At 36.7% G+C, this 24068-nt stretch overlaps 1 protein-coding gene across 1 annotated transcript in view; it reads right to left on the bottom strand.

The window, feature by feature from the left end:
- Nucleotides 1-344: 344 nt before the first annotated feature.
- The window catches only part of LOC125652118 (uncharacterized), a 62999-nt gene continuing 39275 nt past the window's right edge, over nucleotides 345-24068 (bottom strand). The window contains exons 17-31 of the mRNA XM_048881089.2: nucleotides 23920-24060; nucleotides 23659-23771; nucleotides 22627-22748; nucleotides 21753-21874; nucleotides 21500-21632; nucleotides 21268-21386; nucleotides 21039-21170; nucleotides 20071-20250; nucleotides 19149-19308; nucleotides 18932-19017; nucleotides 18681-18788; nucleotides 16887-17018; nucleotides 1089-1274; nucleotides 788-989; nucleotides 345-669 (exon numbers count right to left, since the gene is read on the bottom strand). Of these exons, the coding sequence (XP_048737046.2) occupies nucleotides 366-669; nucleotides 788-989; nucleotides 1089-1274; nucleotides 16887-17018; nucleotides 18681-18788; nucleotides 18932-19017; nucleotides 19149-19308; nucleotides 20071-20250; nucleotides 21039-21170; nucleotides 21268-21386; nucleotides 21500-21632; nucleotides 21753-21874; nucleotides 22627-22748; nucleotides 23659-23771; nucleotides 23920-24060 (2240 nt within the window). The 3' untranslated portion in view covers nucleotides 345-365. The remainder of the gene's footprint in view (nucleotides 670-787; nucleotides 990-1088; nucleotides 1275-16886; nucleotides 17019-18680; nucleotides 18789-18931; nucleotides 19018-19148; nucleotides 19309-20070; nucleotides 20251-21038; nucleotides 21171-21267; nucleotides 21387-21499; nucleotides 21633-21752; nucleotides 21875-22626; nucleotides 22749-23658; nucleotides 23772-23919; nucleotides 24061-24068) is intronic.

The raw sequence follows: 24068 nt of genomic DNA, 5'->3' as shown, positions 1-24068 counted from the left end.
ATCTTAGTTAAAAGTAGTATGTAAAGAACGGTCTAACAATTGATATGAAATACGTCAGACAGCATTCGACCTAACAGCAGTTTATATATTAGATCGTTATAACGACCATAGAAATTGCGAAATGCTGACTTTAAACGCGACTGTTGACCCCTATAACACCAACTTATTTGGCAATAGTTTACCTCGATTTAAAAGCTGATCGTACGCACAGCATGCTCGTATGTAAGTAGAGGGGTATTGTTTTGGTAAAAAAAAAGTGAGTGTCAATAAATTTGAAAGCAAGCCTTGAAACAAGCTTTAGATAGACTACACACTAAACTTAGAATAAGTGACAGAACAAAATGCATATTTTAAAGTATTTTAATCTACTGAATGAAAGCAGTTACGGGTATGACTCTGCAGTTGGTGCTAATATCCTTGAACGAGTAATCAGACAAAACTTTCCAACCAGAAGTTGTGGATTTCCTGCTCACTGACACCATCACGGAGCCATATGTTGCTCCTACATCGGCCTTGTTGCATCTTTCATACGGAATTTCAGCGCTAAGGGGAAATACACCAATCATGTCTCCTGACTGAACCTCGATCTGGTTATCAAGTGGCACCTCATATGTACGAATTCTTTCCACATACGTTTCCGAGACCTCATTCTGACCAATCAGTGTGTAGCTACAGTAGATCCAATGCAATCAACATTTCAAGTAACGTCATATTTTGAAATCTTTAGAACTCTGTTCATTAACATACTTGAGAAATGTATAACATGGGAAATAAAGTGTAAACAAACGTTTTAGCTGTCGAAGTTGGCCTCCAAACTTGTAGAGCAATGATGCCGTTTGTCTCACTGTAAAACTGCCATTTGACAACCCTTCCGTTTTTATTTATGCGCATCATATCATTAACACCAGTGTAGGAAAACTTGGTCAGTAAAGATTTACCAAGCTGTAGTAGGGGTGCATCGTTATTAGGTTCAGGCATTGTATCGGAAGCTGTGATTATAAAGAATGTTTCAAACTGATTTTTAAAGATACCATATTTTGTCCGTTCAGTGACTTTATTTCATGTATTTTTAAAAAGGGAAATCTAACCTTTGCATACTGGCAGGGAACCGGTAAATGTCCCATTTCTGAGGCAGGCTCTGTGGAGATTTCCGTCAGCGTGAGAGAAACCAGATTTACACCTGTATTCTAACACGTTTCCGATGGACAGGGCGGCAGCAGACGTGAGAAGTTCAGTGTTGCTATATGGGATCACGCTGGGTACAGGACAATTGTCTTCAATTACCAAAAAAAAAAAAATCAAATCAAATCAAATAGTTCTATTATGATAAATCACTAAAACGAAATATGCAACAAATATGTTTTTAAAATATATCCTCCTTGGTGCAAAATTTATAAGGGTTATACGCACGTATCATTTAATTGATAGTAGTGCCAAATCAATTCAAGATCAATATCCTATGTCCAGAGTGGATTAATCTGACCTTTTGTTGTCTAAAATATATAGGTTAATCTACTCCCTCGGATGTACCAGTGTACTAAGTTAGGTGTCAATCAAGCAAACGATTCTTACAATATATTAGTCATATATTACTGTGTCAAGTTTGACCTTTAATCATGCGAACCCAAAACCAATAGGGGTCACCTACGCCTTATGATGTGTACCAAGTTTGATGTTTATCAAACAAAGGGTTATCAAGATATTGAGCAGACAGTATCTTCCCATGTCCAGTTTGACCCTTGACTGTGTGACCTCAAAATTAACAGGGGTCATCTATTTCTTCTGATGTACCAGTGTCCCAAGATTGAAGTTTGCCAAGCAAATGGTTCTCAAAACATTGAGCGGTCAGTATAGTCCTATGTCCAGTTTAACCGTTGATCATGTGACCTTAAAATCAATAAAGGCCATTTCCTCTTTAAAATGTGTCAGTGTTTCAAGTATGATGTCTGTCAAGCAAAGGTTCTCAAGATATTAAGCCGACAGTATATTCCTATGTCCAGCTTGACCTTTAACCATGTGACCTCAATAGGGGCCATCTACTCTTTAGGATGTACCAGAGTACCAAGTTTGATGTCTGTCGATCGAAAGGATCTCAAGATATTGAGCGGTTGGTATATTCCTATGTCCAGTTTGACCCCACCTTATAATCAATAGGGTTCATCTACTGCTGTACCAAGTTTGCTGACCGTCAAGCAAAGGATTCTCAAGATATTGAGAGGACAGTATATACATAATATGTTCAGAGAAAATTGACAACTAAGTTTGAAAATGTTTAAACTGCATGACTGGTTGTTTTCATACTAAAATGATTGAAATAAATTTACTGTCGAGCTCGGAAGTTTTATCAATAAACATCACAATGAATGCAGCCACTCTAACATTGAATGTGGTGCCACGATTCATGAGATCTTCGGTTCGCTTAAATTTGATGCTAACATAAATCAGTTGACACTACTATCATTGCCCATTACAAGTATATGTATCTTTGAATTTGAAAGGTCCATTTTAAAGGTCCACACAACTGTAATAGGATACCAAGAAGCCGCAATTACAAAGACACCGACTTTTTTCTAGGCCCACGCTGTGGACTTTCAGTCCTCGGAACGTGAGTTTTTGACCTGTAATGGTCTGCTGTAGGAATATTTGAATAGTGTGAAATATCACTGTTGACATTAGATTGTATTTCTAGTGATATTTTGGTCGTTTTTTAGTTAATATACTCAATTGACCGACGGTAGAAAAGCCAGTTTTACAGAAATTATGCATTTAAACCTGTGACAGTTTACGAACTATTTGCTGCTAGCGCTGAACATTGCATCTGTTTTTAAAGAAGTGCTAAGGTCCATACCACTTTGAGCCGAGTGACTGCATAGAGGAGTTGATAAAATCAACTCCCAAAAAATATCAGATAACATTTCTAGCCTTCTGATTGTTTCCGTATAGGAATACACGTACTAGTGGTATGTGTGGGTTTGTATGCCCCCTCTCTCCTTTTCAAAGAATAGATGTATATTGCTTTGCACCTGTCGGTCAGTATGTATGTCGGTTGGTAGACCACATGTTGTCCGCTCAATATCTTGAGAACCATTCGTTTGATCATATGTGGGTTGGTTATGTGTAGGTCAAGGGTCAATCCACTATGTATATATCATCAAAATTAGCTTCTCCATGACACTGTTGTAAAGAGGGGAAAAACCCCTTCATATTGTGCATATAAAGTTTTGACCCTTCACCTAAATATTTGAAATCGTTTTAATCTTTTATCTAACCAAATAGAAAATGTTCATCTCACTGTAAAGCATAAGAAATTGGTCCAAATAATTTAGCTAAAAATGTAACCTTTGATTGCAACGTTTGTACGTGGCCAGTCTTTAATTTTGAATTTATTGTTCACTCACCAACCAAGTTATTGATTCTCCTCTTTGTACAAAGTGTACGCCACAATTACAAATTTCAGACAGTCAGAATCTGTTGCATTCTAACTATTATTAAATTACTTTCAGGAAAATACCAAGATATGTTGTCAATGGTTAATTGCTGATAAAGTGTATACTGTATGTTTATTTTTCTATAAGTAAGTTAATAAACATGCACCCCGCAACATTTAAACATACGACAATGACATTCACTCCGTTATATAAATAACTGTAAATAACAGCAAGTATTCAAATGTATGAAATCGCACATTTGTCGTCATTAAATAGAGTCTCGGTTTACAGACGTTATTGTATGTACATGTTGTCACCTTCGTATAAATTCTCCGTTTTGAAAATTATATCCATTTAGTCAGCTATGTGTTATTATGTACAGCGGTACAGTGTAACTTGTTAATTCTGTCTTCTTTTCTGTGGGCTTCCTTATAAGTTCATCTGAACACTGAAAATAAGATACTTGTAAAGTCAATGCATCTTTTAACTATTCCGTCATTTCATAAACCAGAGTTATCGTTCGCAATAGAGTTGTCTTTTCTTTAGAGCAGGTACACGGCCATTTTGGATGTAAACATAAGTTGCTCGGCACGATCAAGACTGAGAGAGTGGTTTGTTTTGTTTGTTTGGATACTGGGTAAAGATTATTGTAATTTCTTTCGTTTGAGGAGCGAATTAGACAGAAATCAATTTGTAATGAATTGATTATTCCGGATATTTCAAGTTTTCAATTCGAATACCTGTATAGGTATGTCCAGTCATGCAGTTCAATAGAACTGGTTTTAATCGAGTAACGATGTAAAATCAGTTTAGGACGACACGTAGAGCAGACAACACGTTTAAATTTTTATACTATTACTATTTTGTATTTACATTTATGTAATTATAGTACGTTGTATTGTTACAACATTAAAAGCTGCTGCGTGTCGTTGCTAGTCCATTTAGTGTGTTATGTTGTTTTTATTACTTATATAAAAAATGAATGGGTTTTAAAGGAGAACTGTGCCATTAAAGGATGTCACAATACTACGGGCGTTATAGGAAAGTTCGGCAACGCTGTAAAACTACACCATCTTCCTAAAAAACAGTAGCTGAGGAGTGCTTGGATTCGGGCCATAAGTAGATCGAATTACAAAGGGGATCGTTATACCTACGTCTGCTCTGACCATTTTCCAGATGGGGATGGACGTACGTGGAAGCATGAGGTCCCAACACTGTTTCTCCCCCAAAGGACAGAAAAAAACACAAACAACGAAGAACAAAGAACAGCACACTTAGCACAGAAATGGAAACTAAACTTGAAGTAGGCTGCTATTTAACCCCGATGTTACTCTATAACCCATTATGATAAACTCTAAGAAAATGTTTTCTGAAGTCTGATACTTGTAGATTGATAAAATGTGAATGATTTATAATTTACTGATTTAAATGTCTATCTCAGTATCTGACAATAACAAGCCTGTCATTTACACAAACATATGGAATGTATGTATCACTATTTACATTATTTGAAGGATGTTGGTGCAGAAACTGTATCTGGAGACCTGGTGTTTAGCACGTGTACCTTACCAATTTTAACGGATCACCAGTAAGAATTATTAACAACTGATGTTATTGTTATTCACATCATATGATGATCAAAAGGTTTAGATCAATCTATACTTTCTCATGATTTGTGTCTGGCTAATCAATATGTGGCTTACTGTCTTAATAATTCTTATTTCTGGTTTCAGCTTTCAAGATTATGAATTTTTACAATATATATAAATAAACATTATATAATTGTAAGTGAACTTGACCTATTATTATTAATGTAAAATGTATTGTCATTTGTAAGTATTACTTGAATGTATTGGCGCAATATTTTTGCAAGTTGCCATGTACGAACTTTGTTGATTTATAAGTATTTCACTGTTTTAAAGGTATTCTGTTCAGTCGGAGGTTGATGAGAATGAGGTGAAGTGTGAGGAATCGTTTACCAGGGCTTCTACACAGAGACAACAATGCGGGATCAGTCCATACATGTTATACGACCAGAAATTTCCGTAGAAGACATTCAGAACTCGGACGACAAAATACAGTTTTATACTGGTTTTCCAGATTTCGATACATTTAAAGCACTTTTTGAAACATTGTGTGAATTTGGTATGGATGATAGGGAGTATGATCAGCGTATGAAACTGAGACTTGTAGATCAATTTCTGTTAGTTATGATGAGGCTACGTTTAGGTCTTCTTGTTAAAGATCTTGCATACAGATTCAAGTTATCTAGTCCAACAGTGTCTAGGATATTTTCTTGGTGGATAATCTTCATGAAACAGTGTCTCTCTTCTACTGTGTTTTCCTGCTTGTTTAAAAAAAAAGTCTGACACGCATATTGTATTACATCGAGGTAAGCTACTGACAAACAAGTTGATGGTACAGGGATTTCAACAGTCTCGATTGAAGTCAGCATTTCGCAAATTCTATGGTCGTTATAACGATCTATTTCGTCAGTACAACCTCGCATTGGGTCAAATGCTGTCTGACGTTTCATACCGATTGTTAAGCCGTTCTTGGCACACTGATTTTGACTGCGGACAACTCCGTTTACCTGATCAGGATATAGGGCTCACGGCGGGTGTGACCGGTCAACAGGGGATGCTTACTCATCCTAGGCACCTGATGCCACCTCTGGTGTGTCCTGGGATCCGTGTTTGCCCAACTCTCTATTTTTTATTGCTTATAGGAGTTATGAGATTGATCACTGTTCGTTATCTTCACCTTGCATTGCAGAGGTAATTATCCAGACACCGTCATCATTGGAAAACATTCTACATGAAATTTGTTATGCAATGTTTGAATGTCAAATTAAATTGCAAATAAATATGGAACTTTTTAAAAAGTGAATCCCCAAATTCCTCATTGAATGGGATTTCTACCACAATTACATCCTGCAATGTATACAGTACAAGGTGACACAATTTGTACTGGCATACACCCATCTGTCCCTGAATTTGGGTGTAATACCTGTGATTTTGTTTCAGTTGGATTTTGTTGTTTGCATCTAGATAGCAGCAACAATCTTTTGCTTTACAAGCTTCAAGTATAGTATTATTTCTCCATTTAGATGGACATTTGATTTCAACCAAATATGCATTGGTTTGTTTCTGCACTTTACCATCGGGGCTCGCACCAATAACCATAAATGGCTGAAACACATGCAAGCCACTACTTCTAACAAATATTTTCTGTTTGTGATGTAGGCGCATATGGGCTTCATATAGCTTCTTTGCAATATTTTCATGTTTTAATCCCCATTTAATGGCTGCGGTGCTTACTTTATCCCTATTCTCACCAATAACCTTTTCAACTAACTTATCAGGATTTGTACTTTCTTTTCGTTTTAGCACATCATGGAACATTGATGCAGTTAAAGCTGTATGGTCCGAATTTTTTCCATCTCGTAAAAACGCTATTAAATCATTGCACGTATGTAGTTATGAGACTGTACGACATATCATAAATTATTTCACCTGTTTTAACCCAAATAATTTGATTTTAAATCGATGTTTACAAATAACCGCGTCACTGCCATTTCAAGTGACAGTCACGTGACCAGTTCAAACTTTAAGATCATCGGTGGTCTTATCTGTGTAAAGCTGTGTATTTTGTTATAACAGTGCCATACCATAAGTTTAATAGAAATAAAAATATCAAATACCTCTTAGTAATTTTTTTGTTTTACGCTCTTTCAGCCTTAAAACTAGACAGTTGCGTATGAGTTAATACATCATGTTGGGATTCCCCTGACGCGCGTGGGTCTATTTATAGATGTCTATTATGGTATTATTTATATATGTAGCCACTATTTTTACTTTTTAAATAATATTCGCACTGTTTTCTTTTACATGCAGATGTTTTCAAGCATATAATTAAGGGAAAGTTAATAACTTTTTAAAGCAATTAATCTGCTTTAAAGTAATTATGTACAAAAATAATACATGAACATCGGGTCATACAGCTTTAATATGCCTTTACGTGCGTCAAACCACAACATGTTGTCAGATTGACCCCTCGTTCTTATTTCAATCTCATCGCAGATTTCACTTGAAACCATCATTTGACTAGTATATGAAGTAGCAACTTGTAGAAGACATGCTTGTATATTGATAAATTTGTCTGATTCATAACTAATCGTTTCTGAAGTTTCTACTTCTTCCTTTTGCCCTACATTCAAATCATCACTAATTTCAATATTGCTATCGTGTGAATTGTTAATGAGATGATGAATAACGGCGTTTTTGTTTTGTAATCTACTGCATAAACTTTCACAAAATGACATACGGTCATTTGTTTTCAATTCAACTCTGTTGCGATTTAGATTGAGGTCTTGTTTATATTTTTTGAAGTTCATTTGATCTATTGTTTTCCATTCTTTGGTTCTTTTTGAGGGTCTATTCCAGACACATGACTTTGATGTAAATGGCTGATTACTGTGGTTCTCGTGCATTTCTTCCAAACAGAACAACAGACCAGCGATGTGGGTGCACCCCTCACAAAGACTAAAATAGAGTATTTTGTGAACTGCAGAATTCGGTTTTATTTACGATGATTAAACTGCAAATTCGTAGGTCAATTTACTAAGTGTTCTTGTCATAATTCAAATTATAGAATTTCTCAATTTAATCTTATATTCTCGCATATATATATATATATAAATCAAAGTACATAAAATTGTAACTATTCATTTAGTAGATAATAACAGGCACATAGTATCACGGAGGGGGACCCCCCTCCCCCTTTCTGACAAGGGATGGAAGGAGTGAATGGGGAAGATGAATGTTGTATAATATTGTTTTTTTTAGAACTATGCTGGGTGACAAAAAATGAAAATAAACAGATTGTCATATATCATACACCCAACTGATTTGTTTTTCTAAAAGTTTGGCCCAATTTCGTAACATTGGATGTGCCGCAGAAATCCAATTTTGCATGATTCTTACGTGGAATAGCACTTAAATTACCACTGTCAAGATTTTTCATACAATGCCTACCCCTTGGAAAAAGGATATTACGTGCCTGTTCATGTTGATTTATAACTACCCCGCAGGACATATGCAGCTGGCTGTACGAATCGTCATAGGTTCCTGCTTTGCAAGAACGACCCACTGTGTGTAGATTTCTTGTTTCATGGATGAGTGACATTTGGAACGCACGTAGCACAAAACATGATCATCTGTTATTTTATTGACCATTATTTTGTGTATGTATGTATTTTTCTTTACAGAACTTGTGTCCTTGTATGTATTGTCGGAAACATGCCATTTTCTGACTATCACACGTTCTATTACTACTCTTCACAAGATAATTCTCGATATCGTTTTGAGCGACTGGCGGGTTAATTGTGTCCGAAAAATCACGGAACCAGCCATCTGTTAGTTCTATAATTGACGGTATTACGGTCGTGTCGCTGGTAGCTTTAATGGTGGGTGTGTCCTTCACGTTTTCAACAGTTTGACATAGGTCCAACTGATTGTTTTCAAAAGCCCTTCTTTCTAATTCATGTGATCTACTGACCTTTAGGTTTTCAGATTTTAAATAAATCTTGATTTCTTCTTTTTTGTAATTCAAAATATCTTCTAGTGTTGTGTCAGACGATAAATTCATGTTTAAATTATTTCCCGCACTGTAACTATTTGCACCTTTGAGAGTACATAGTGTATGAAAAGGGTGCTACATGTATATAAATATGGTATTATTTATTATTATTTGCATTTGATCGGAAGTGATGTATACCTGCTCTAAGGAAAGACAACTGTTGCGAACGATAACTCTGGTTTATGAAAAGACGGAATAAAGTCGAGTGAATCAAAACTATGAATTAGTTATCCCATAACCTTTAACAATACCTTTTAAGAATGAAGTTACAACAAAATGTGTTTGTGAGACACTGATGCCCCCGTATAACAGCAAAGTAATTATGATATTCAAAGAAAGGTCTCGTCACAACGAATACACATGTGAAATTTGAAAGCCCTATCACTAACCATTCCAAAAAATATGGTCAATGTTAAAGATTTCAAAAGTAGGTCAAACTCAAAAGTGAAGTAAAATAATTTCTTACCTACCGAAAAGGTCATGCGAAAAGATTTGGTTGGCTGTTTGTTAAAACGGTCCGTCAAAACGAATACACTTGTGAAATACGAAACCCTTATTACTAACCATTCAAATTATGACCTATGTTCAAATTTGTAAAAAAAAAAAAAAAAAAAATTTATTGAAAGTCAAAATTTAATATTATTGAAAGTAAATATTAACGACAAACTAACAACCTACAGAATGATTTCAGCTTCTCCATTGTCAACTTCTAATATTTCTGTAGCAATATTCCATTATCACCTGCATATGGTGTATTTATATCTCAAATGATTCGATACGCAAGAGCTTGTTCTGTGTATGACTAGTTTCTAAATCTAGACAGGCTAATGAAAAGACTCGTTGATGTGGAGGGGTTTCAACAGTCTCGTTTAAAGTCAGCATTTCACAAATTTTACGGTCGTTATAACAATCTACTTTGCCAAACCAACATATCATTAGATCAAATGATGTTTCATACCAATTGTTAGGCCGTTCTTGGTACACTGAGTTTGACTATGAATAACCCCTTTTACTCGATCAAGATATAGGGCTCTTGACGAGTGTGACCGGTTGACAGGGATGCTTGACCGGTCGACAGGGATGCTTACATCTCCTAGGCACCTGATTCCACCTCTGGTATATCCAGGAGTCCGTGTTTGCCCAACTCTCTATTTTGTATATCTTATAGGAGTTATGAGATTGATCACTGTTCCTCATCTTCGCCTTTCGTTCAAAAGTTATGGACAAGGTTTTCAATAGTAGGTTAAACTCCAAGGTTAGAATCATGTATTTGGACCTAAAGATTGATTGAATATTGTTTAACGTCCTTCTTGAGAATATTTCACTCATATGGAGACGTTACCATTGCCGGTGAAGGGCTGCAAAATTTCGGTCTATGCTCGGCGTTGATGGCCTTTGCGCAGAGAGGGAACTTTATCGTGACATACCTGCTGTGGCATAGATGTCGGTTTCTGCGGTCTCATCCAAAGATCGCCCCATTTAGTCGCCTTCTACGACTAGCAAGGGGTATTTAGGACCTATTCTAACCCGGATCCCCATGAGAGAAGTTTGAAGTCCTTCCGCCATTCATTCGTCATTCGTTAATTAAAGGAAGGTCACGTGAAAGGGAATAATACGCATGCGAAATCCTTTTTGCTATCCGTTCAAAAGTTAAAGACAGGATTAAGATTTTTTCTGACACACAGATATACGGACAGACCAAATACCGTATCTCCGATTACGGGGACATAAAAGTAGAAAGCCGCCTGACATATTCACAAGATGACACAGTTTTGGACAAGACAATTTACATGTAATTTCGCAAATGTGGCAGACGAAAAGGCATAATTAAAAAAACTATTTCAGTTTGATTTTTAACCTGTTTTCAATAACAAATTATTTTCAGTCTGAATTTCAGATATATGCATTCTTTTCAAGTGTTGAATTGGTCCATATGTCTCTGTCCATGGAAATCTTGGACATGTAGAGAACATGACAATCGTTTACCTTTCAATCCATTAATTAACATATTGTATTACTATTGAACACCCCCTTCCCTTGCGGTAGTCTCGAGGTAGAGCGTTCGCCCCGCATTTGAAAGGTCGGAGGCTCGGCATCAGGTGTGAATGTCACAGGTAATATACCGTATAACGGGTTATTTTTGCGTATGACAAATTTTGCGAAAATACCATAAAACACTGTTATGTTTTATTTGCGTAGTTCGTTGTTTGCGATTCTCCAAATTACAAGTTAATTGACACTTGACAGGTTTGGACTTTGTACATAACAAACATTACCGTTAAACGCGTGTTGTCACTCAACAAGTAAAACAGGTGCGTGTACAGAATGATAATGCCCGACCACCGTTTCAGATAATTAAACTCACGAAGTTATTCTTATCTTGTAAGATATGGTATACAATCGGTGTAAATTTTATGCGAATTTACTTGTTTGCGATTCAAAAATACTCGCAAAGAAAGCGAAATTTTGATTATCACGGGGAAAAAAAACCGTTATACGGTATAAAGTACCTTTTAACGAGTGTATCTTCAGATATCAGACGAGGGGGCTTGTCCTCCCGAGTCTGATATCTGAAGATGCACTCGTTAAAAAATACTCTATGTGTTTTGTATCATTGTTCTCAGGTACTGAGTTACCCATGATCTATCAAAATTTCACATGAATAGAACGTGATTAAACTATTTTCTCATGCACCGAATTACCATGATCTATCAAAATTTCATCATACCATTTTTCATGACCAATGAAAAAAAGAGCAAGTGATTCGAAAAGTATAGCGCGCTGCATTTCTTGAACTCTGTCCCTCGCCCATACATGTCTGAGCGTTATGGATGACGGTTGCGATTTTATGCTATCGCAGTTCTTAGACATATCGGAATCGTAAATTACGGTGGAAAATTGCTTAGGTCAGTTAGGATCCTCAACATTTCACAATCTGTCGATAGGTATCTCGAAGATGAAGAGATGAATATTCTACACCCAAGGACTTTGATACTATAAATTTTGACTTGGGGAAAATCACTAGAACAAATGGATGGTGACATGAAAATGGAAACTTTTGAATGTGTTAACGAGTCACAGCATCGAAGGTTTGCTGAAGCTGTGTTAGACGATGATTTGCAGCAGCTAATTGACTCAGACAAATCCTAAGACTTGGAGAAATACGAAATGGGTTTGTTGAAATGTTCAATAAATGGCACGCATCACGAGAGAATGTAGCATGAAGGAAATGAACGCAGAAATGCTGAATTACTGATTTCAACGCTTTGTTTTGGAGGTACTTAAACAGGACAGCAGTGAATATCCACCGGGTACTCTCTATTTCATTGTCAATGTGTGGATTACTGCGTCACTTCCGAGAGGAAAACATTCACAATATGAATTTCCTTGATGAACATGACCACCGATCTGCCATTTTCTGCAAAGGTTTAGACGCGCGCATTAAGGAACTGTTATCAAAGGGCTCAGGGACCAAAGTGCGACAAGCTGATCCAATATTGCCGGAAGATGAGGAGAAAATCTGGAATCCAGGAGTATTCCGGTCGCACTCTTCTCAAGCTCTACAGTACACAGTTTTACAACTGTAAGATATTCGGTCTGAGGGCCTTTGCCGAACACAGAAATTCAGAGTGTTCCCAGTTTGAAATCAGACAAGATGAGCAAGGAAAATTTATTCGATTTACGGGCATATCATCTAAAACATACAAAGGAGGACTGAAACATCTGCAAAGGAGAATAGGGCTTGCCAGGACTGCGGTTTAACAGGCTTAGCAAAATCTGGAGAGACAGCCACCTTGGAAGAAAGACCAAATTGAAAACATTTATATCAAATGTTGTATCAGTCTTGTTATACGGGTCAGAGACATGGAAGGTTACAAAGGGAGATGAAAGAAGTGATTCCTCCATTCATGCCTGAGAAGGATATTTTAAATGTATTAGCCGGAGAAGGTCGACAACATCAATTTGAGGAAAAGAGCAGAGATGGACAATATCAGTGTCTTAGTGAGAGTGAGAAGATGGACCTGGATTGGGCATGATATAAGAAAAGATGCACATAACAACTGCAGAGTAGCATTGACAAGGACACCTGAAGGTAGAAGGAACAGAGGTTGGCGAAAGAAAACGTGGAGAAGGACGGTGGAGAGAGAAAGAGAGCAACTAGGGTTTACAAACTGGACTGAAACAGCAAGACCTGCACAAGACAGGAGAAATTGGAAAATGCGTGTTAGAAGCCCTATTCTCCAGGAGGAGAGAAGGAACTAAGTCAAAAGTAAGTCATCTAAAACATAAAAAGGAGGACTGAAACATCTGCACCTGACCAAAAAATACTTGAAACATTACTGCCTAGAAGCTAAATTGTCTTTATTATCATGCGCGGATCTAAGGGGGGGGGGGGGGGGGGCTGGAATTTCCGAAGCATTTACATGTTTATATTATACGTTATTAGTCATATAATTTGTAAATGTCCAACATATGCCTTTATTTTCGTTGTTAAAGGGACTGATTCACGATTTTACCCAGTTTTGTTTTTTACTTTTAATGATCAAAATCTACTGTCTAATGTGTTTGAAAGATTTCTCATGAAAATCAAGGTTATACATCATCACAGACGCTCATTTTAGAGAGTTTATTATTTGTTTTGTAAACAAAGATTGCGGTATGCTATTGTTTACGAAATTTTCAAAAGAAATGGATATCGATCAAAGTATTATTATATCTTAAAGTTTCATATTTCCAGCATTTTTAAGGTGAAATGTGTCATCTAAAAGTTAAAATTTGTGACTATGCAAAATTAAGATGCATTATATTACAAAATCAATATTTCACTTGTTTGTTTGTATACATAAAAAGACTCGAGCCTGTTTACATAACACATATTTAAGGCTAAAATATTGCTTTCATTCTTGCATTCAGAAGGTCAAAATTTTGGCTGTTAACATTAAATGAGTTATATTTCTAATGTTTAACATCAAAAATGAAAAATATTTCTATCAAAAATCGTGAACCAGTCCCTTTAAACATCTTTGGGTACAGATTTCGCATAGTCAACTATGAAAGGCGAAGATAACAAACAGTGATCAATCTCATAAAAAGAAAACTGGTGTATCAGGAAAAAATGAATAGCTGTCATAAAAAAAAGCTCGCAAACAATGATACAAGTCCTTGAAGATGACCTTAAATACGGATGTGTGACCTTAAATACGGATGTCCCGTGGTACGCTAAAGAACCCACACTGCTCACTGGCCATAAGAGCCGAACGTAGGCCTAAATTTGAAGCCCATCACCGGTCATGATGACATCTCCATATGAGTGAACAATTCTTGAGAGGTACGTTAAACAATATACAACCAACTATCTACAACTCACCGATCGCGGAAGTTCAGTGGTAGAACGTTCATTTTGATCAATAGGTCATTTAGAGTGCGAGCCCCGCTGGTGTTATGTGCATTAAACAAAACACAGGTTTTAATTGCTCCCTCACTAAATGCTTGGTATTTAAAAGTGAGAATTAATCACGGGTCTTTCGGATATAACTTTTAAAAAATGAGGGTCCGCATCGAAACAGGCGTTGGCACGTTAAAGAACCTTCGTTGCTCTAAATTGGTATGTGTGGTACTTCACCTACAACTGGTGACGTCTCAAAATGAGTGAAAATTTCCGGAAGAGACGTAAAACAGACTGAAACAAACTGTGTTTGGGGAAAATACGGGCTATCAACCTGACTTTGCCAATTCTGCTTTTTCAAAGTGCAAACATTTTCATGTACATCTGGCTTTCCACAATAAAATTCTTATAAAATCCCAGCGAATATAGGTTACCATACCCATGGTACCAGAAACTCGAATCATCACTTAAAAACGGGACGCATGTCCATGATCCATCTCCATGCTAGATCTTCAGAGCACTTGGACTTAAATCCTCCGCCTATTGTTCTTAGCTTCTGCAGTTTGCATTCCTTCTTTGACCAAGGGGAGCCGCGATTGTCTAAAGGTCAGAGCGTTTGCCCCGCATGCGGGAGGTCGGGGTTCAAATTCCGGCTGCGACATACCTAAGTCGTTAAAACAGGTAGTGACAGTTCCATCGCCAAACGCTCGGCAGCAAGTATGCATGTCACGGGTCCTCGGAAATGACCTTAAAAACGGATGTCCCGTGTCTCAGTAGGTGTGGCACGCTGCTCAATGGCCGTAATCCCCGAGCATAGGCCTAAATTTGAAGCCCATCACCGGTATTGGTGACGTCTCCATATGAGTGAAAAATTCTCGAGCGAGACGTTAAGCAAAACACAATCAATCGATAAATAATTCAATCATTCACCCTTTCGATATATTGTAACACCGCGATGTTTGTAAGTAGCTAATATAGGGATCTAGGCACAAGTCATCGTCGGAAACCCACGGTCTGTCGCACTAAGTTTACCTCCCGTGGGACAAAACGCTAATATTTTCGCAGGATTTATTGATTGATGTTTTCCGCCACACTCAACAATTTTTCAGTTATCTGGTGGCGCCCAGTTTTTATTGGTGGGAGAGAGAACCCAGATGCAATGTACCTGGAAAGAGACCACCGACCTTCCCAAAGTAAACTGGGAAATTCAACCAATGAAAAAGCCCCTAATTTTCAGTGTTATGGAGCTTGGTAAAACATGCTTTCGAAGCGAAGATCTTGACTACGTTTAAGATGGACAAGCTACAAAGCTTTCAGCGAGATGCTTCATCTGCATTATTGAAGCGGATTGATTGAATATTGTTTAACGTCCCTCGAGAATATTTCACGCATATGGAGACGTCACCACTGCCGGTGAAGGGCTGCAAAATTTAGGCCTATGCTCGGCATGGCCTTTGAGCAGGGAGGGATCTTTATCGTGCCGCACCTGCTGTGACACGGGAGCTCGGTTTTTGCGGTCTCATCCGAAGGACCGCCCCATTTAGTCGCATCTTACGACAAGCAAGTAGGCACTGAGGACCTATTCTAACCTGGATCCCCACTGAAGCATTGAAGCGGATGGTGTATTTGTTTCTATATAGACTGGGGAGGAAAATGCCTGTGCAGTTACCAAGTGTTTACTACTGTGTACGATTCTATGAACAGGTTTACATGTTCAGCACTCGTAGTCTGGCCACTTTTATCCATCATATGGGAGCAATGTTTTTAACAGACTTGGTATTTCATCGGTGTATAGGCCTATAGGTACGTGTATGTTATATTTACTTGCGTATCAAGTAACTGCCGTAATCTGTTCCACTTGTGTTGTCGGCACAATTTGAATAAGCAATTATGACTTTCTTTACATACCTCTCTCGTGTAAACACAATTGAAGTCTCACCTACCATAATTACAATATGACATCTGAACGGGATTGTAAGATCATATTTTGGTTTAAATTTGCATCTAATTTTTAAATTGTAGCATGAGTGACTGATTTTATTCACATGTTATGTAGCAGTGATGACAATAAACATACCAGTGGCGGATTAAGGATTTTCGAAAGCCGGGGAGGGGGGGGGGGACATGTGAAAGGGAAGTAGTAGCCAAAATAATCAGCCATTTTGGGTACCAAACCTGGAGTTTTCATCTATATATCTTTGACAGTGGCACACAACAAATCACACACTTTCATGGGCGCCGTCTTTACTGCTGACAGAGTTCCTAGAACATTTACGGCGATTCCCATTGATCCTCGATAGGTCACGTAAAGTCATGCATTTTAATGAGTTATGCGAAAATATCGGCGTTGTGTCCCACGGGAGGTAAACGGAGTGCACCGACCGTAGGTTTCCGACGATGGGTACACGTAATGGCATGAAGTATAAAATTACCTTGTACACTGTTGCAATATCCACAAGTTTCAGGACACGTATGCCAAACAAAGTCAGCATTAGCGCATGCGTGGGGATCCTGCTGTATGTACTGTTCGCAGTGTGATGTCGCGTCCTCACATATCTGTCGAGCTATTGTAATGAAAAATCATTGTATTGGTTACATGATAATATCCATATGTGTAAGGGAATATGGGTTTAAGCTATTTTGTACACAATACGGTTTGGGGGTGGATTTTTGAAATAATGTTTATAATAATTGCGCATACATACATGTATGATGATGCCCTGTGCGTGGACATTGGTGGCTAGTAGTGCAGCATCCCCTTATCATTATTGGTATTGACAATATAAGCTATGTTGATGTTCTATTTTTTGTATGTGAACAATCATGTATATTGCATATCGATATTCCGTAAAGCTACAGTCTAAGACAGATGTGTTGATGTAAATCATATCGATAACTTAAAGTGAAAGCAAGTATTACGATCATTATAAATCACGTAACTTCTACTATTACATGTTGAAAGTTAACCGCCCGCCACCTTGTGTACGAAGGATTGCATCACGTGATATTTTGTCTATAGATATTATACCATCTCATAGTGAACAGTAGCATTATCCGATTGTTTAGAAATTTGCATTTATTTTATATGGTGTAATTCATTTGCAACGTAGGTGACCAAACTACCTTGAACTTATTGTAATGGCGGAATGTATCATTTTTTCTGTATTCCTACGTATAGGAGTGTGGTTCTCCGTTTTATTATAAAGAATTATGTTGACTTATATTTGTATGCAATCATATTAACTTTGAATATAATTTATCGTATGGGAATTGGGCACTTTGATATTATGTACTTTTCTATATCTGAAGTTTCTACTTAAATTAGTACGGAGATGCTCTAGAAAGGACAATTATTCATAGTTTTTTCGGTCATATCACCATTTTTAGAAAGTGAATACAGCGGGAAGTTTGCCAGTTTCATCATCTTCGTCTGTCTCATTTCAAAGAATCAAAACATTGAACATTTACTAGGTGTGACAATGTAAAACTTATATGACATATTGAGGTAGCTTTAGAGCTCTCCACCACACGGACATCACATTCCACAATGATGTTTATTAAGAGATCATTTTAACCCGACATGACATTATTACAGTGTATCTATTTACATTACTGACTGGAGGAAAGTTCAGCAAATAAATTCATACACTGATATAAATTTACCTAGTTATCATTAAGAAAGAAGGAGCGAGGCGATGTAGTTAAGAGAGTATATCTTATTCGTTGATTGGCATTATGACAGGGTGTCAAAAGGCGTACAGTATTCTCTGATGCTAGATACTATGACAGTAGCCTGCTGGATAGCGCGTTTGCTTCGCCAACGGAAGGTCCCAGATTCGATTCTCGATCCGGCCGCCTCGTCAGACCTAAGGCAGTGATTGTTCCTTTGCCAAACCTAACGTCTGGTATTCAAAGTGAACATCACAGGTCTTTTGGATATGATCGTAAAAATGGAGGCCCAGTGCCATGGGTATTGTTGGCACGATATCAAAAGCTTTCACCAATACGGTCTTGAGAGTGATGCATACATGTACATCAACATCTGTGAAATCCCATCGCAGCATGCGATATCTTTATACATGTATTTGTGCAAAAAATCTTGAAAGGGCAGTACAACAACAAACTGTGCTAGTTGAAAAACAAAGTATAAGAAGCATTTCCATTTTCTTTAAACTGTTAATTGTTTAAGCTTAATATTTCGGGCTTTAAGAAACAGTAACATATACCTTTTGGTGAATATGAGCAAACGTAGTGGATATAGTATGCCGACCCACAGCTAACTCCTCGCCATTTTCCAGTTTTCGCTGACATATACGCACAGCTCTTTGAAGCACCTAAACCACATGAAATTTTAGTACGTTTATTTTAAAACCTTTCAACAGATATATTTTATGTACATTCTTATTTTTATTGAGAAGGGCATGCATAAGATCATACAGAGAACAAATTATAAGAGAAAAGTGTCTGATATACTGACCTCGCTTATAGTTAGACCATTCAACTTGCTGTCCATCTGACCAAAACCCGTTTTCTATACCGATCCAAAAGTCTACACCATTTTGTCTGAAACAAATTGAAAATCGGATGGAAAGTCATTGATTAATTTTATATGCGTGTAAATTAAAAGTTCATCTTGAAAGAATAATTATCTGAAAATATCGATATCAAGCATTTTTCTGTAACGGAGAACCTACACCAAACTTCTCAAGAAATTGTTTCCTTCCGTGTCTTTACTGGACGTCAGCGTTGCCTTGTTTTCACCTACACAGCGTGCTACTGCAGTGGTACGGTCCACCTCCTCCTCAAAAACTTTATAACACTGACCTTGGTAAGGCGTCCATCCAGTTTTACAACCTGTAGTCGTAAATTAATCAAAATGTGTATATATGTCGTTTTCATTTTATTTATACTTTAATAGTAAGACGAGATTACCAATGTATGACGCAGCATGTTAAGTGGTGAATTGATTCATAATGATCTTTCATATCAATTTGAAAGTTTTAACAAATGCTTCGCTAGGAGATTTTTCAAGAATACCATTAGCTGTCGAACTTTTGCTTTTCAAAGTCATGTTTTGTCGATCATTACCAAAATGATTGATAACAGCTTTTCATTACATAAAAATTACCGATATGTTAAAATCTAAACATTCTGTGATCTTCTTTGTATATACAAACAATGGCGGAAATATTGAATAGAAGAAAATAAAGCATTTCTGAAAAATCTTATCTAATTTTCACAGAGTTTTATCATACGTCGCTCTATTTTGTCAACTCAAATATACGATTTTCTTAATTTAAAACTATTTCAGAATTTTGACCATGGTTCAGAACTATAACGTGAATATCTCGCAAAGTCGAATTATTAACGTTAAAATTTCCGTACATGACGTCATCATTTATTTGAATTCATAACGAAATGTCACGGTCACCAAACACAGTTAAATTTCTGGTTAAGGACTGGCAAATAATAACAATTGTATCAATTAACAATAGTTAACCCCAGCAGCCAACTATATAATTTTCATATGATACATTGACTTTTGTAACATATGCAAAGTGGGAATGACTCGACAGTTTGTTGATAGCGAACATAACCACGTATAATTCTACTTACGTCCACAAGCAAACCCAGCATTCGACCATGATCCGTCAGCTAAACAGGTTATTGTTTGCTTCTCGAAGGCGTTTGTTTTACACATGAAATCTACCGTGTCACCCACGGAATAATTCTCTTTCAATATACCACTTGTTGAATCTGATGGGATGGTTGGTTTATTGCAATTTGTATATCCAACTGGAAAATTGAATAAATGCACCGTAAGATTCATCTAGTAACCACAAAGAATCAATTGCCCATATTTTATCAAGATTTAAACCTTATGGTATAATACTTCAAACAATAATCAATCGCAGTTGCTCAGTGGTTAGTAAGAGTATTAGCTTAGTTACATGTACTGAGAGGTCGTGGGTTCAAGTCCCTTCCGCAAACGTCAAACGTAAATTATGTATTGACTGCAGCTACGCCAATCGCTCGTCATTTATACATGAGACATACGTCTCTTGGATGAGGCCTTTTATAAAAAACCTTAGGTTCCATGTCACAACAGGCGTTGATACTATATTTAGAGTGTGTGTCTGCTACCTCTCAGTACTGTTAATTATGAAATTTACGCGAGGAATTTATTATCGCGTACTTTCGTGAGAACCAGCACTCGCGAAATAAAATAATTCGCTTTTATTTTTATATTGCTAAAATACATGTAAAAACTCTTGATTAACAGAGTTTTCACGATTTGACGTGTATGACTCACGTCGTGATATTAAGTACTCCCGTAAAATAAGAAATATACAGATGGACATAAATTAATTATTTTGAGTTAATTCACCTAGAGATGATTACATCTAGATGTGAGTGAAATATTCCGGAAAAGTCAAAACACAAAGTACAAATGATAATGACTTTCTAGAAGACTATTTCAATTCATTCTAATTTATTTTGGAGAGTTTTCAAAGATTAAAAAAAAATATATAATTTATTTGCATAAATAAAGTGATGAAGAAATGACTGTATGTTTCATTTACCACCATCTTCATGTTGACTACCACACATTCTGCACGACATTCTACAGCCTCTTGTCAATTCTGGTTCTCGATGACAGTCTAAAATATCTTTTGTTCTTTCAGCACAATCGTCAAATATATCGTAGCACCTTTCTGTAAGTTTTGAAAAGCATTAAAAATGTATGTTGCTTTATTGTGTTTCAGCAAACGTGTGGGTCTGGGTAAAAGTGATACTTGAAATATACTCTACCGATTCCACACACATCACAATAGTCTCTAGTACACAGGAACTTATTGGTGAAACACCAAGGTCTAGTGCCGCGGCCAGGATTCCGACAATAATTACCAAGTAGGTCATCGTCTAGATCCCTGGTGTTTAGATGCATGAAATATTAGTAACCAACTCCTTCTTGTTTTGTATTTTATTGAGTAATATAAATGGATTTTATAGAATTTTATTACCAAAATTCATATATACTTACTCAGGATTATATGTATTGCTTGAGCAATGTTTCATTTCCGACCATGGTAAACATTTAGCAAATCGTCGAGTGATATCAACATTTCCTCTGTAATTTTCTCCATCATTCGTATAACAGAAGTTAATGTCATTTTCTACGAAGAAATATTAAATTTAAATCACCTGAAGAGGTCAGACATTAGTAAATCAAACAATGGATTACTAATTAAGTTTCTGAAACATGATAACATATTTGTAATATACTCTATGCATACGTTCTAGAAGTTTAACTTCCGCAGAAAAACCCCGTCCATATTGCCGTAAACTGCTTTGAAAGGTCAGTCCTAACTGGTTTTCTTCTGAAAGAACGGTCATGGGGAATCTGTCTCCGCAAAAGCTGCCAAATACAAAGTATCTCACAATAACATTTAAATCGTAGTCTTTACATATTTTGAATTAGAAATAATTTACTCTGAATTTAGTACATTTGACAGCATCTCGGAGATCCCGAGTTCTATTTTTGATACCGTCAGCCGCGTCATGCCTAGGAGTTCACTCTTCCATCACTATTATTACCTGGTATACGTATTCACTATTAGAGGTGAAAGTCACGAGTCCCCCGGATATGACCCTAAACATTCTGTGTCACAGTAAGAGTTGGCACTTCACCTACAGTTCTTGTAATCCCTATATTAGTGATTTTCTCTCTCTCGAAAGGTCTTATAATAACAAACACTTAACTTTCACAGGTTACGGTACATGTAGCTCTACGACGCTCGCTTCGGAACCAGTAGGCCCGGATTTAATTCTTCCATGCAGGTGTCGTGTTATATCTTAGACGTTTAATTTAAATGAAAGGTGAAGATAACGAACAGTGACAGTCACGGGTGTTTTGGATATACGGTAGGCGTTGACACGTTAAAGAGTCCTGAGCGCCATGCATAGATTTATGACACTCTACCTGAAGATGGCGTATCTACACGAGTGAAAAATTCTCTTCTGGGACATAAAACAACATAGAAACAAAACACTTAAATTTGTACAATAAAGTCTTTAAAATGATGGTAAAAAGGTTATTTGTGTACAATTATTGTATATTATATTGCGTTCCAATCAATTTTATTACATTCATCAAGGAAAACAACTTACCTCAGTCCAAACTGACCAGGAAGTGAATGTCTAATTTCTAATCTGTCATTACAAGTTCCTTCGGGGTTAGCCGCAACATCAAATTCGTTGAATTCAAGTTTTAACTTGAAACCTTCTGGTGCCTGTAAAATTGAAAATACAATCTAAAATATTCGTGGACAGCTTATTTTTAATGCACTATAGAGACTAACTGATCAAATTACTTAGAAGGTAAGTAAATCTAGGTTATGCTACATGTACGTGTAAGGTATATTATACCATTAATATGTAGAACAGGAAGTGTTCAAGGAGCGATGCCTATTTACAAATATTCCATTTTATTGCTTCTGTAGTAATTCTTCTGTTAAATCGCTAATGGTGATATTTTTTAAAAAAATGATTTTATATTGTTGACAGAACATGTTGAGTAGGTTTGCATAAAAAAAATTTAAAAGATGTTCCGAGTCCGTAGTTATTGTTCAGTACAATGTTAAAGGACTTTATATTTGTCAAGGAATTCATTATCTGGAAACTGCATTATGCTGAAGCATCACTATGTATCAAAAACAATGCACTCGTTCTCTTCATTTGAACATCTGTCTCAGAAAGAACATTTTGGTAAGTTCAAATGTTGTTTTCCTTTTCGAAGAACTTTGTCATCACAGATTTTTATTCACATTTTAATGTCAAAAATACAATGTAATACTATATAATAATCAAAATCAACCGATATGTTTGCACAGTTCCTCTGAAATCCCCAGGGGTTAAATAATCCTATATCATGTTAACACATACACATATGCTCCAGATATCGATGCAATTTTAGTTGTAGAAATTGAACCTGAAAATTACACTCCCTATGAATGAAAGATTCTCGAACTGGACGTCAAACAATATACAACCAACCTACCACTGCAAACACGTTTTGTCTAGCCCTTTAAATGTAAATTCATTCCTTCATGCAATGGTTTACGGATATACTGACGATAATATTCCAGTAGCATGTTTTATATACTGACGATAATATTCCAGTAGCATGTTTTATATACTGACAATAATATTCCAGTAGCATGTTTTTCCTCCAGGGTATGGGTTAGGATACCCGGGACTTGAAATGTCTGCAGACGTCTGTCCATCTTTAGTTAAGTGTATTGTATCGCCACAGTCTGCAAATACACAACTTGCTTATCTATATACTTTCTTTGAGTCTTTTGATAGTAGGTACATGTAATTTCGTATCTGGTCGAGTCGTAAGTTACTTTAACCTTTGCTGAAATGTTATCAGCAATTCACTCATCAAAACACTAAGCTTACCATATTGAGTTGGATAGTAGTAACATATGTAGATATATGTCTTTTTGTAACGATTGGTGTATATATACGGTATGTGTCCGGAGGACGTTGGTGCTTTAGATTTAGTTCCAACGGTAAAATCACTCTCTTCAAAGCTCATGTCTGCAATC

This window comes from Ostrea edulis, chromosome 5 (genome assembly GCF_947568905.1).
Source record: "Ostrea edulis chromosome 5, xbOstEdul1.1, whole genome shotgun sequence".
NCBI classification, from domain to species: domain Eukaryota; kingdom Metazoa; phylum Mollusca; class Bivalvia; order Ostreida; family Ostreidae; genus Ostrea; species Ostrea edulis.
Note: the sequence above shows the minus strand (reverse complement) of the source record. Positions and strands in the feature narration are given on the sequence as shown.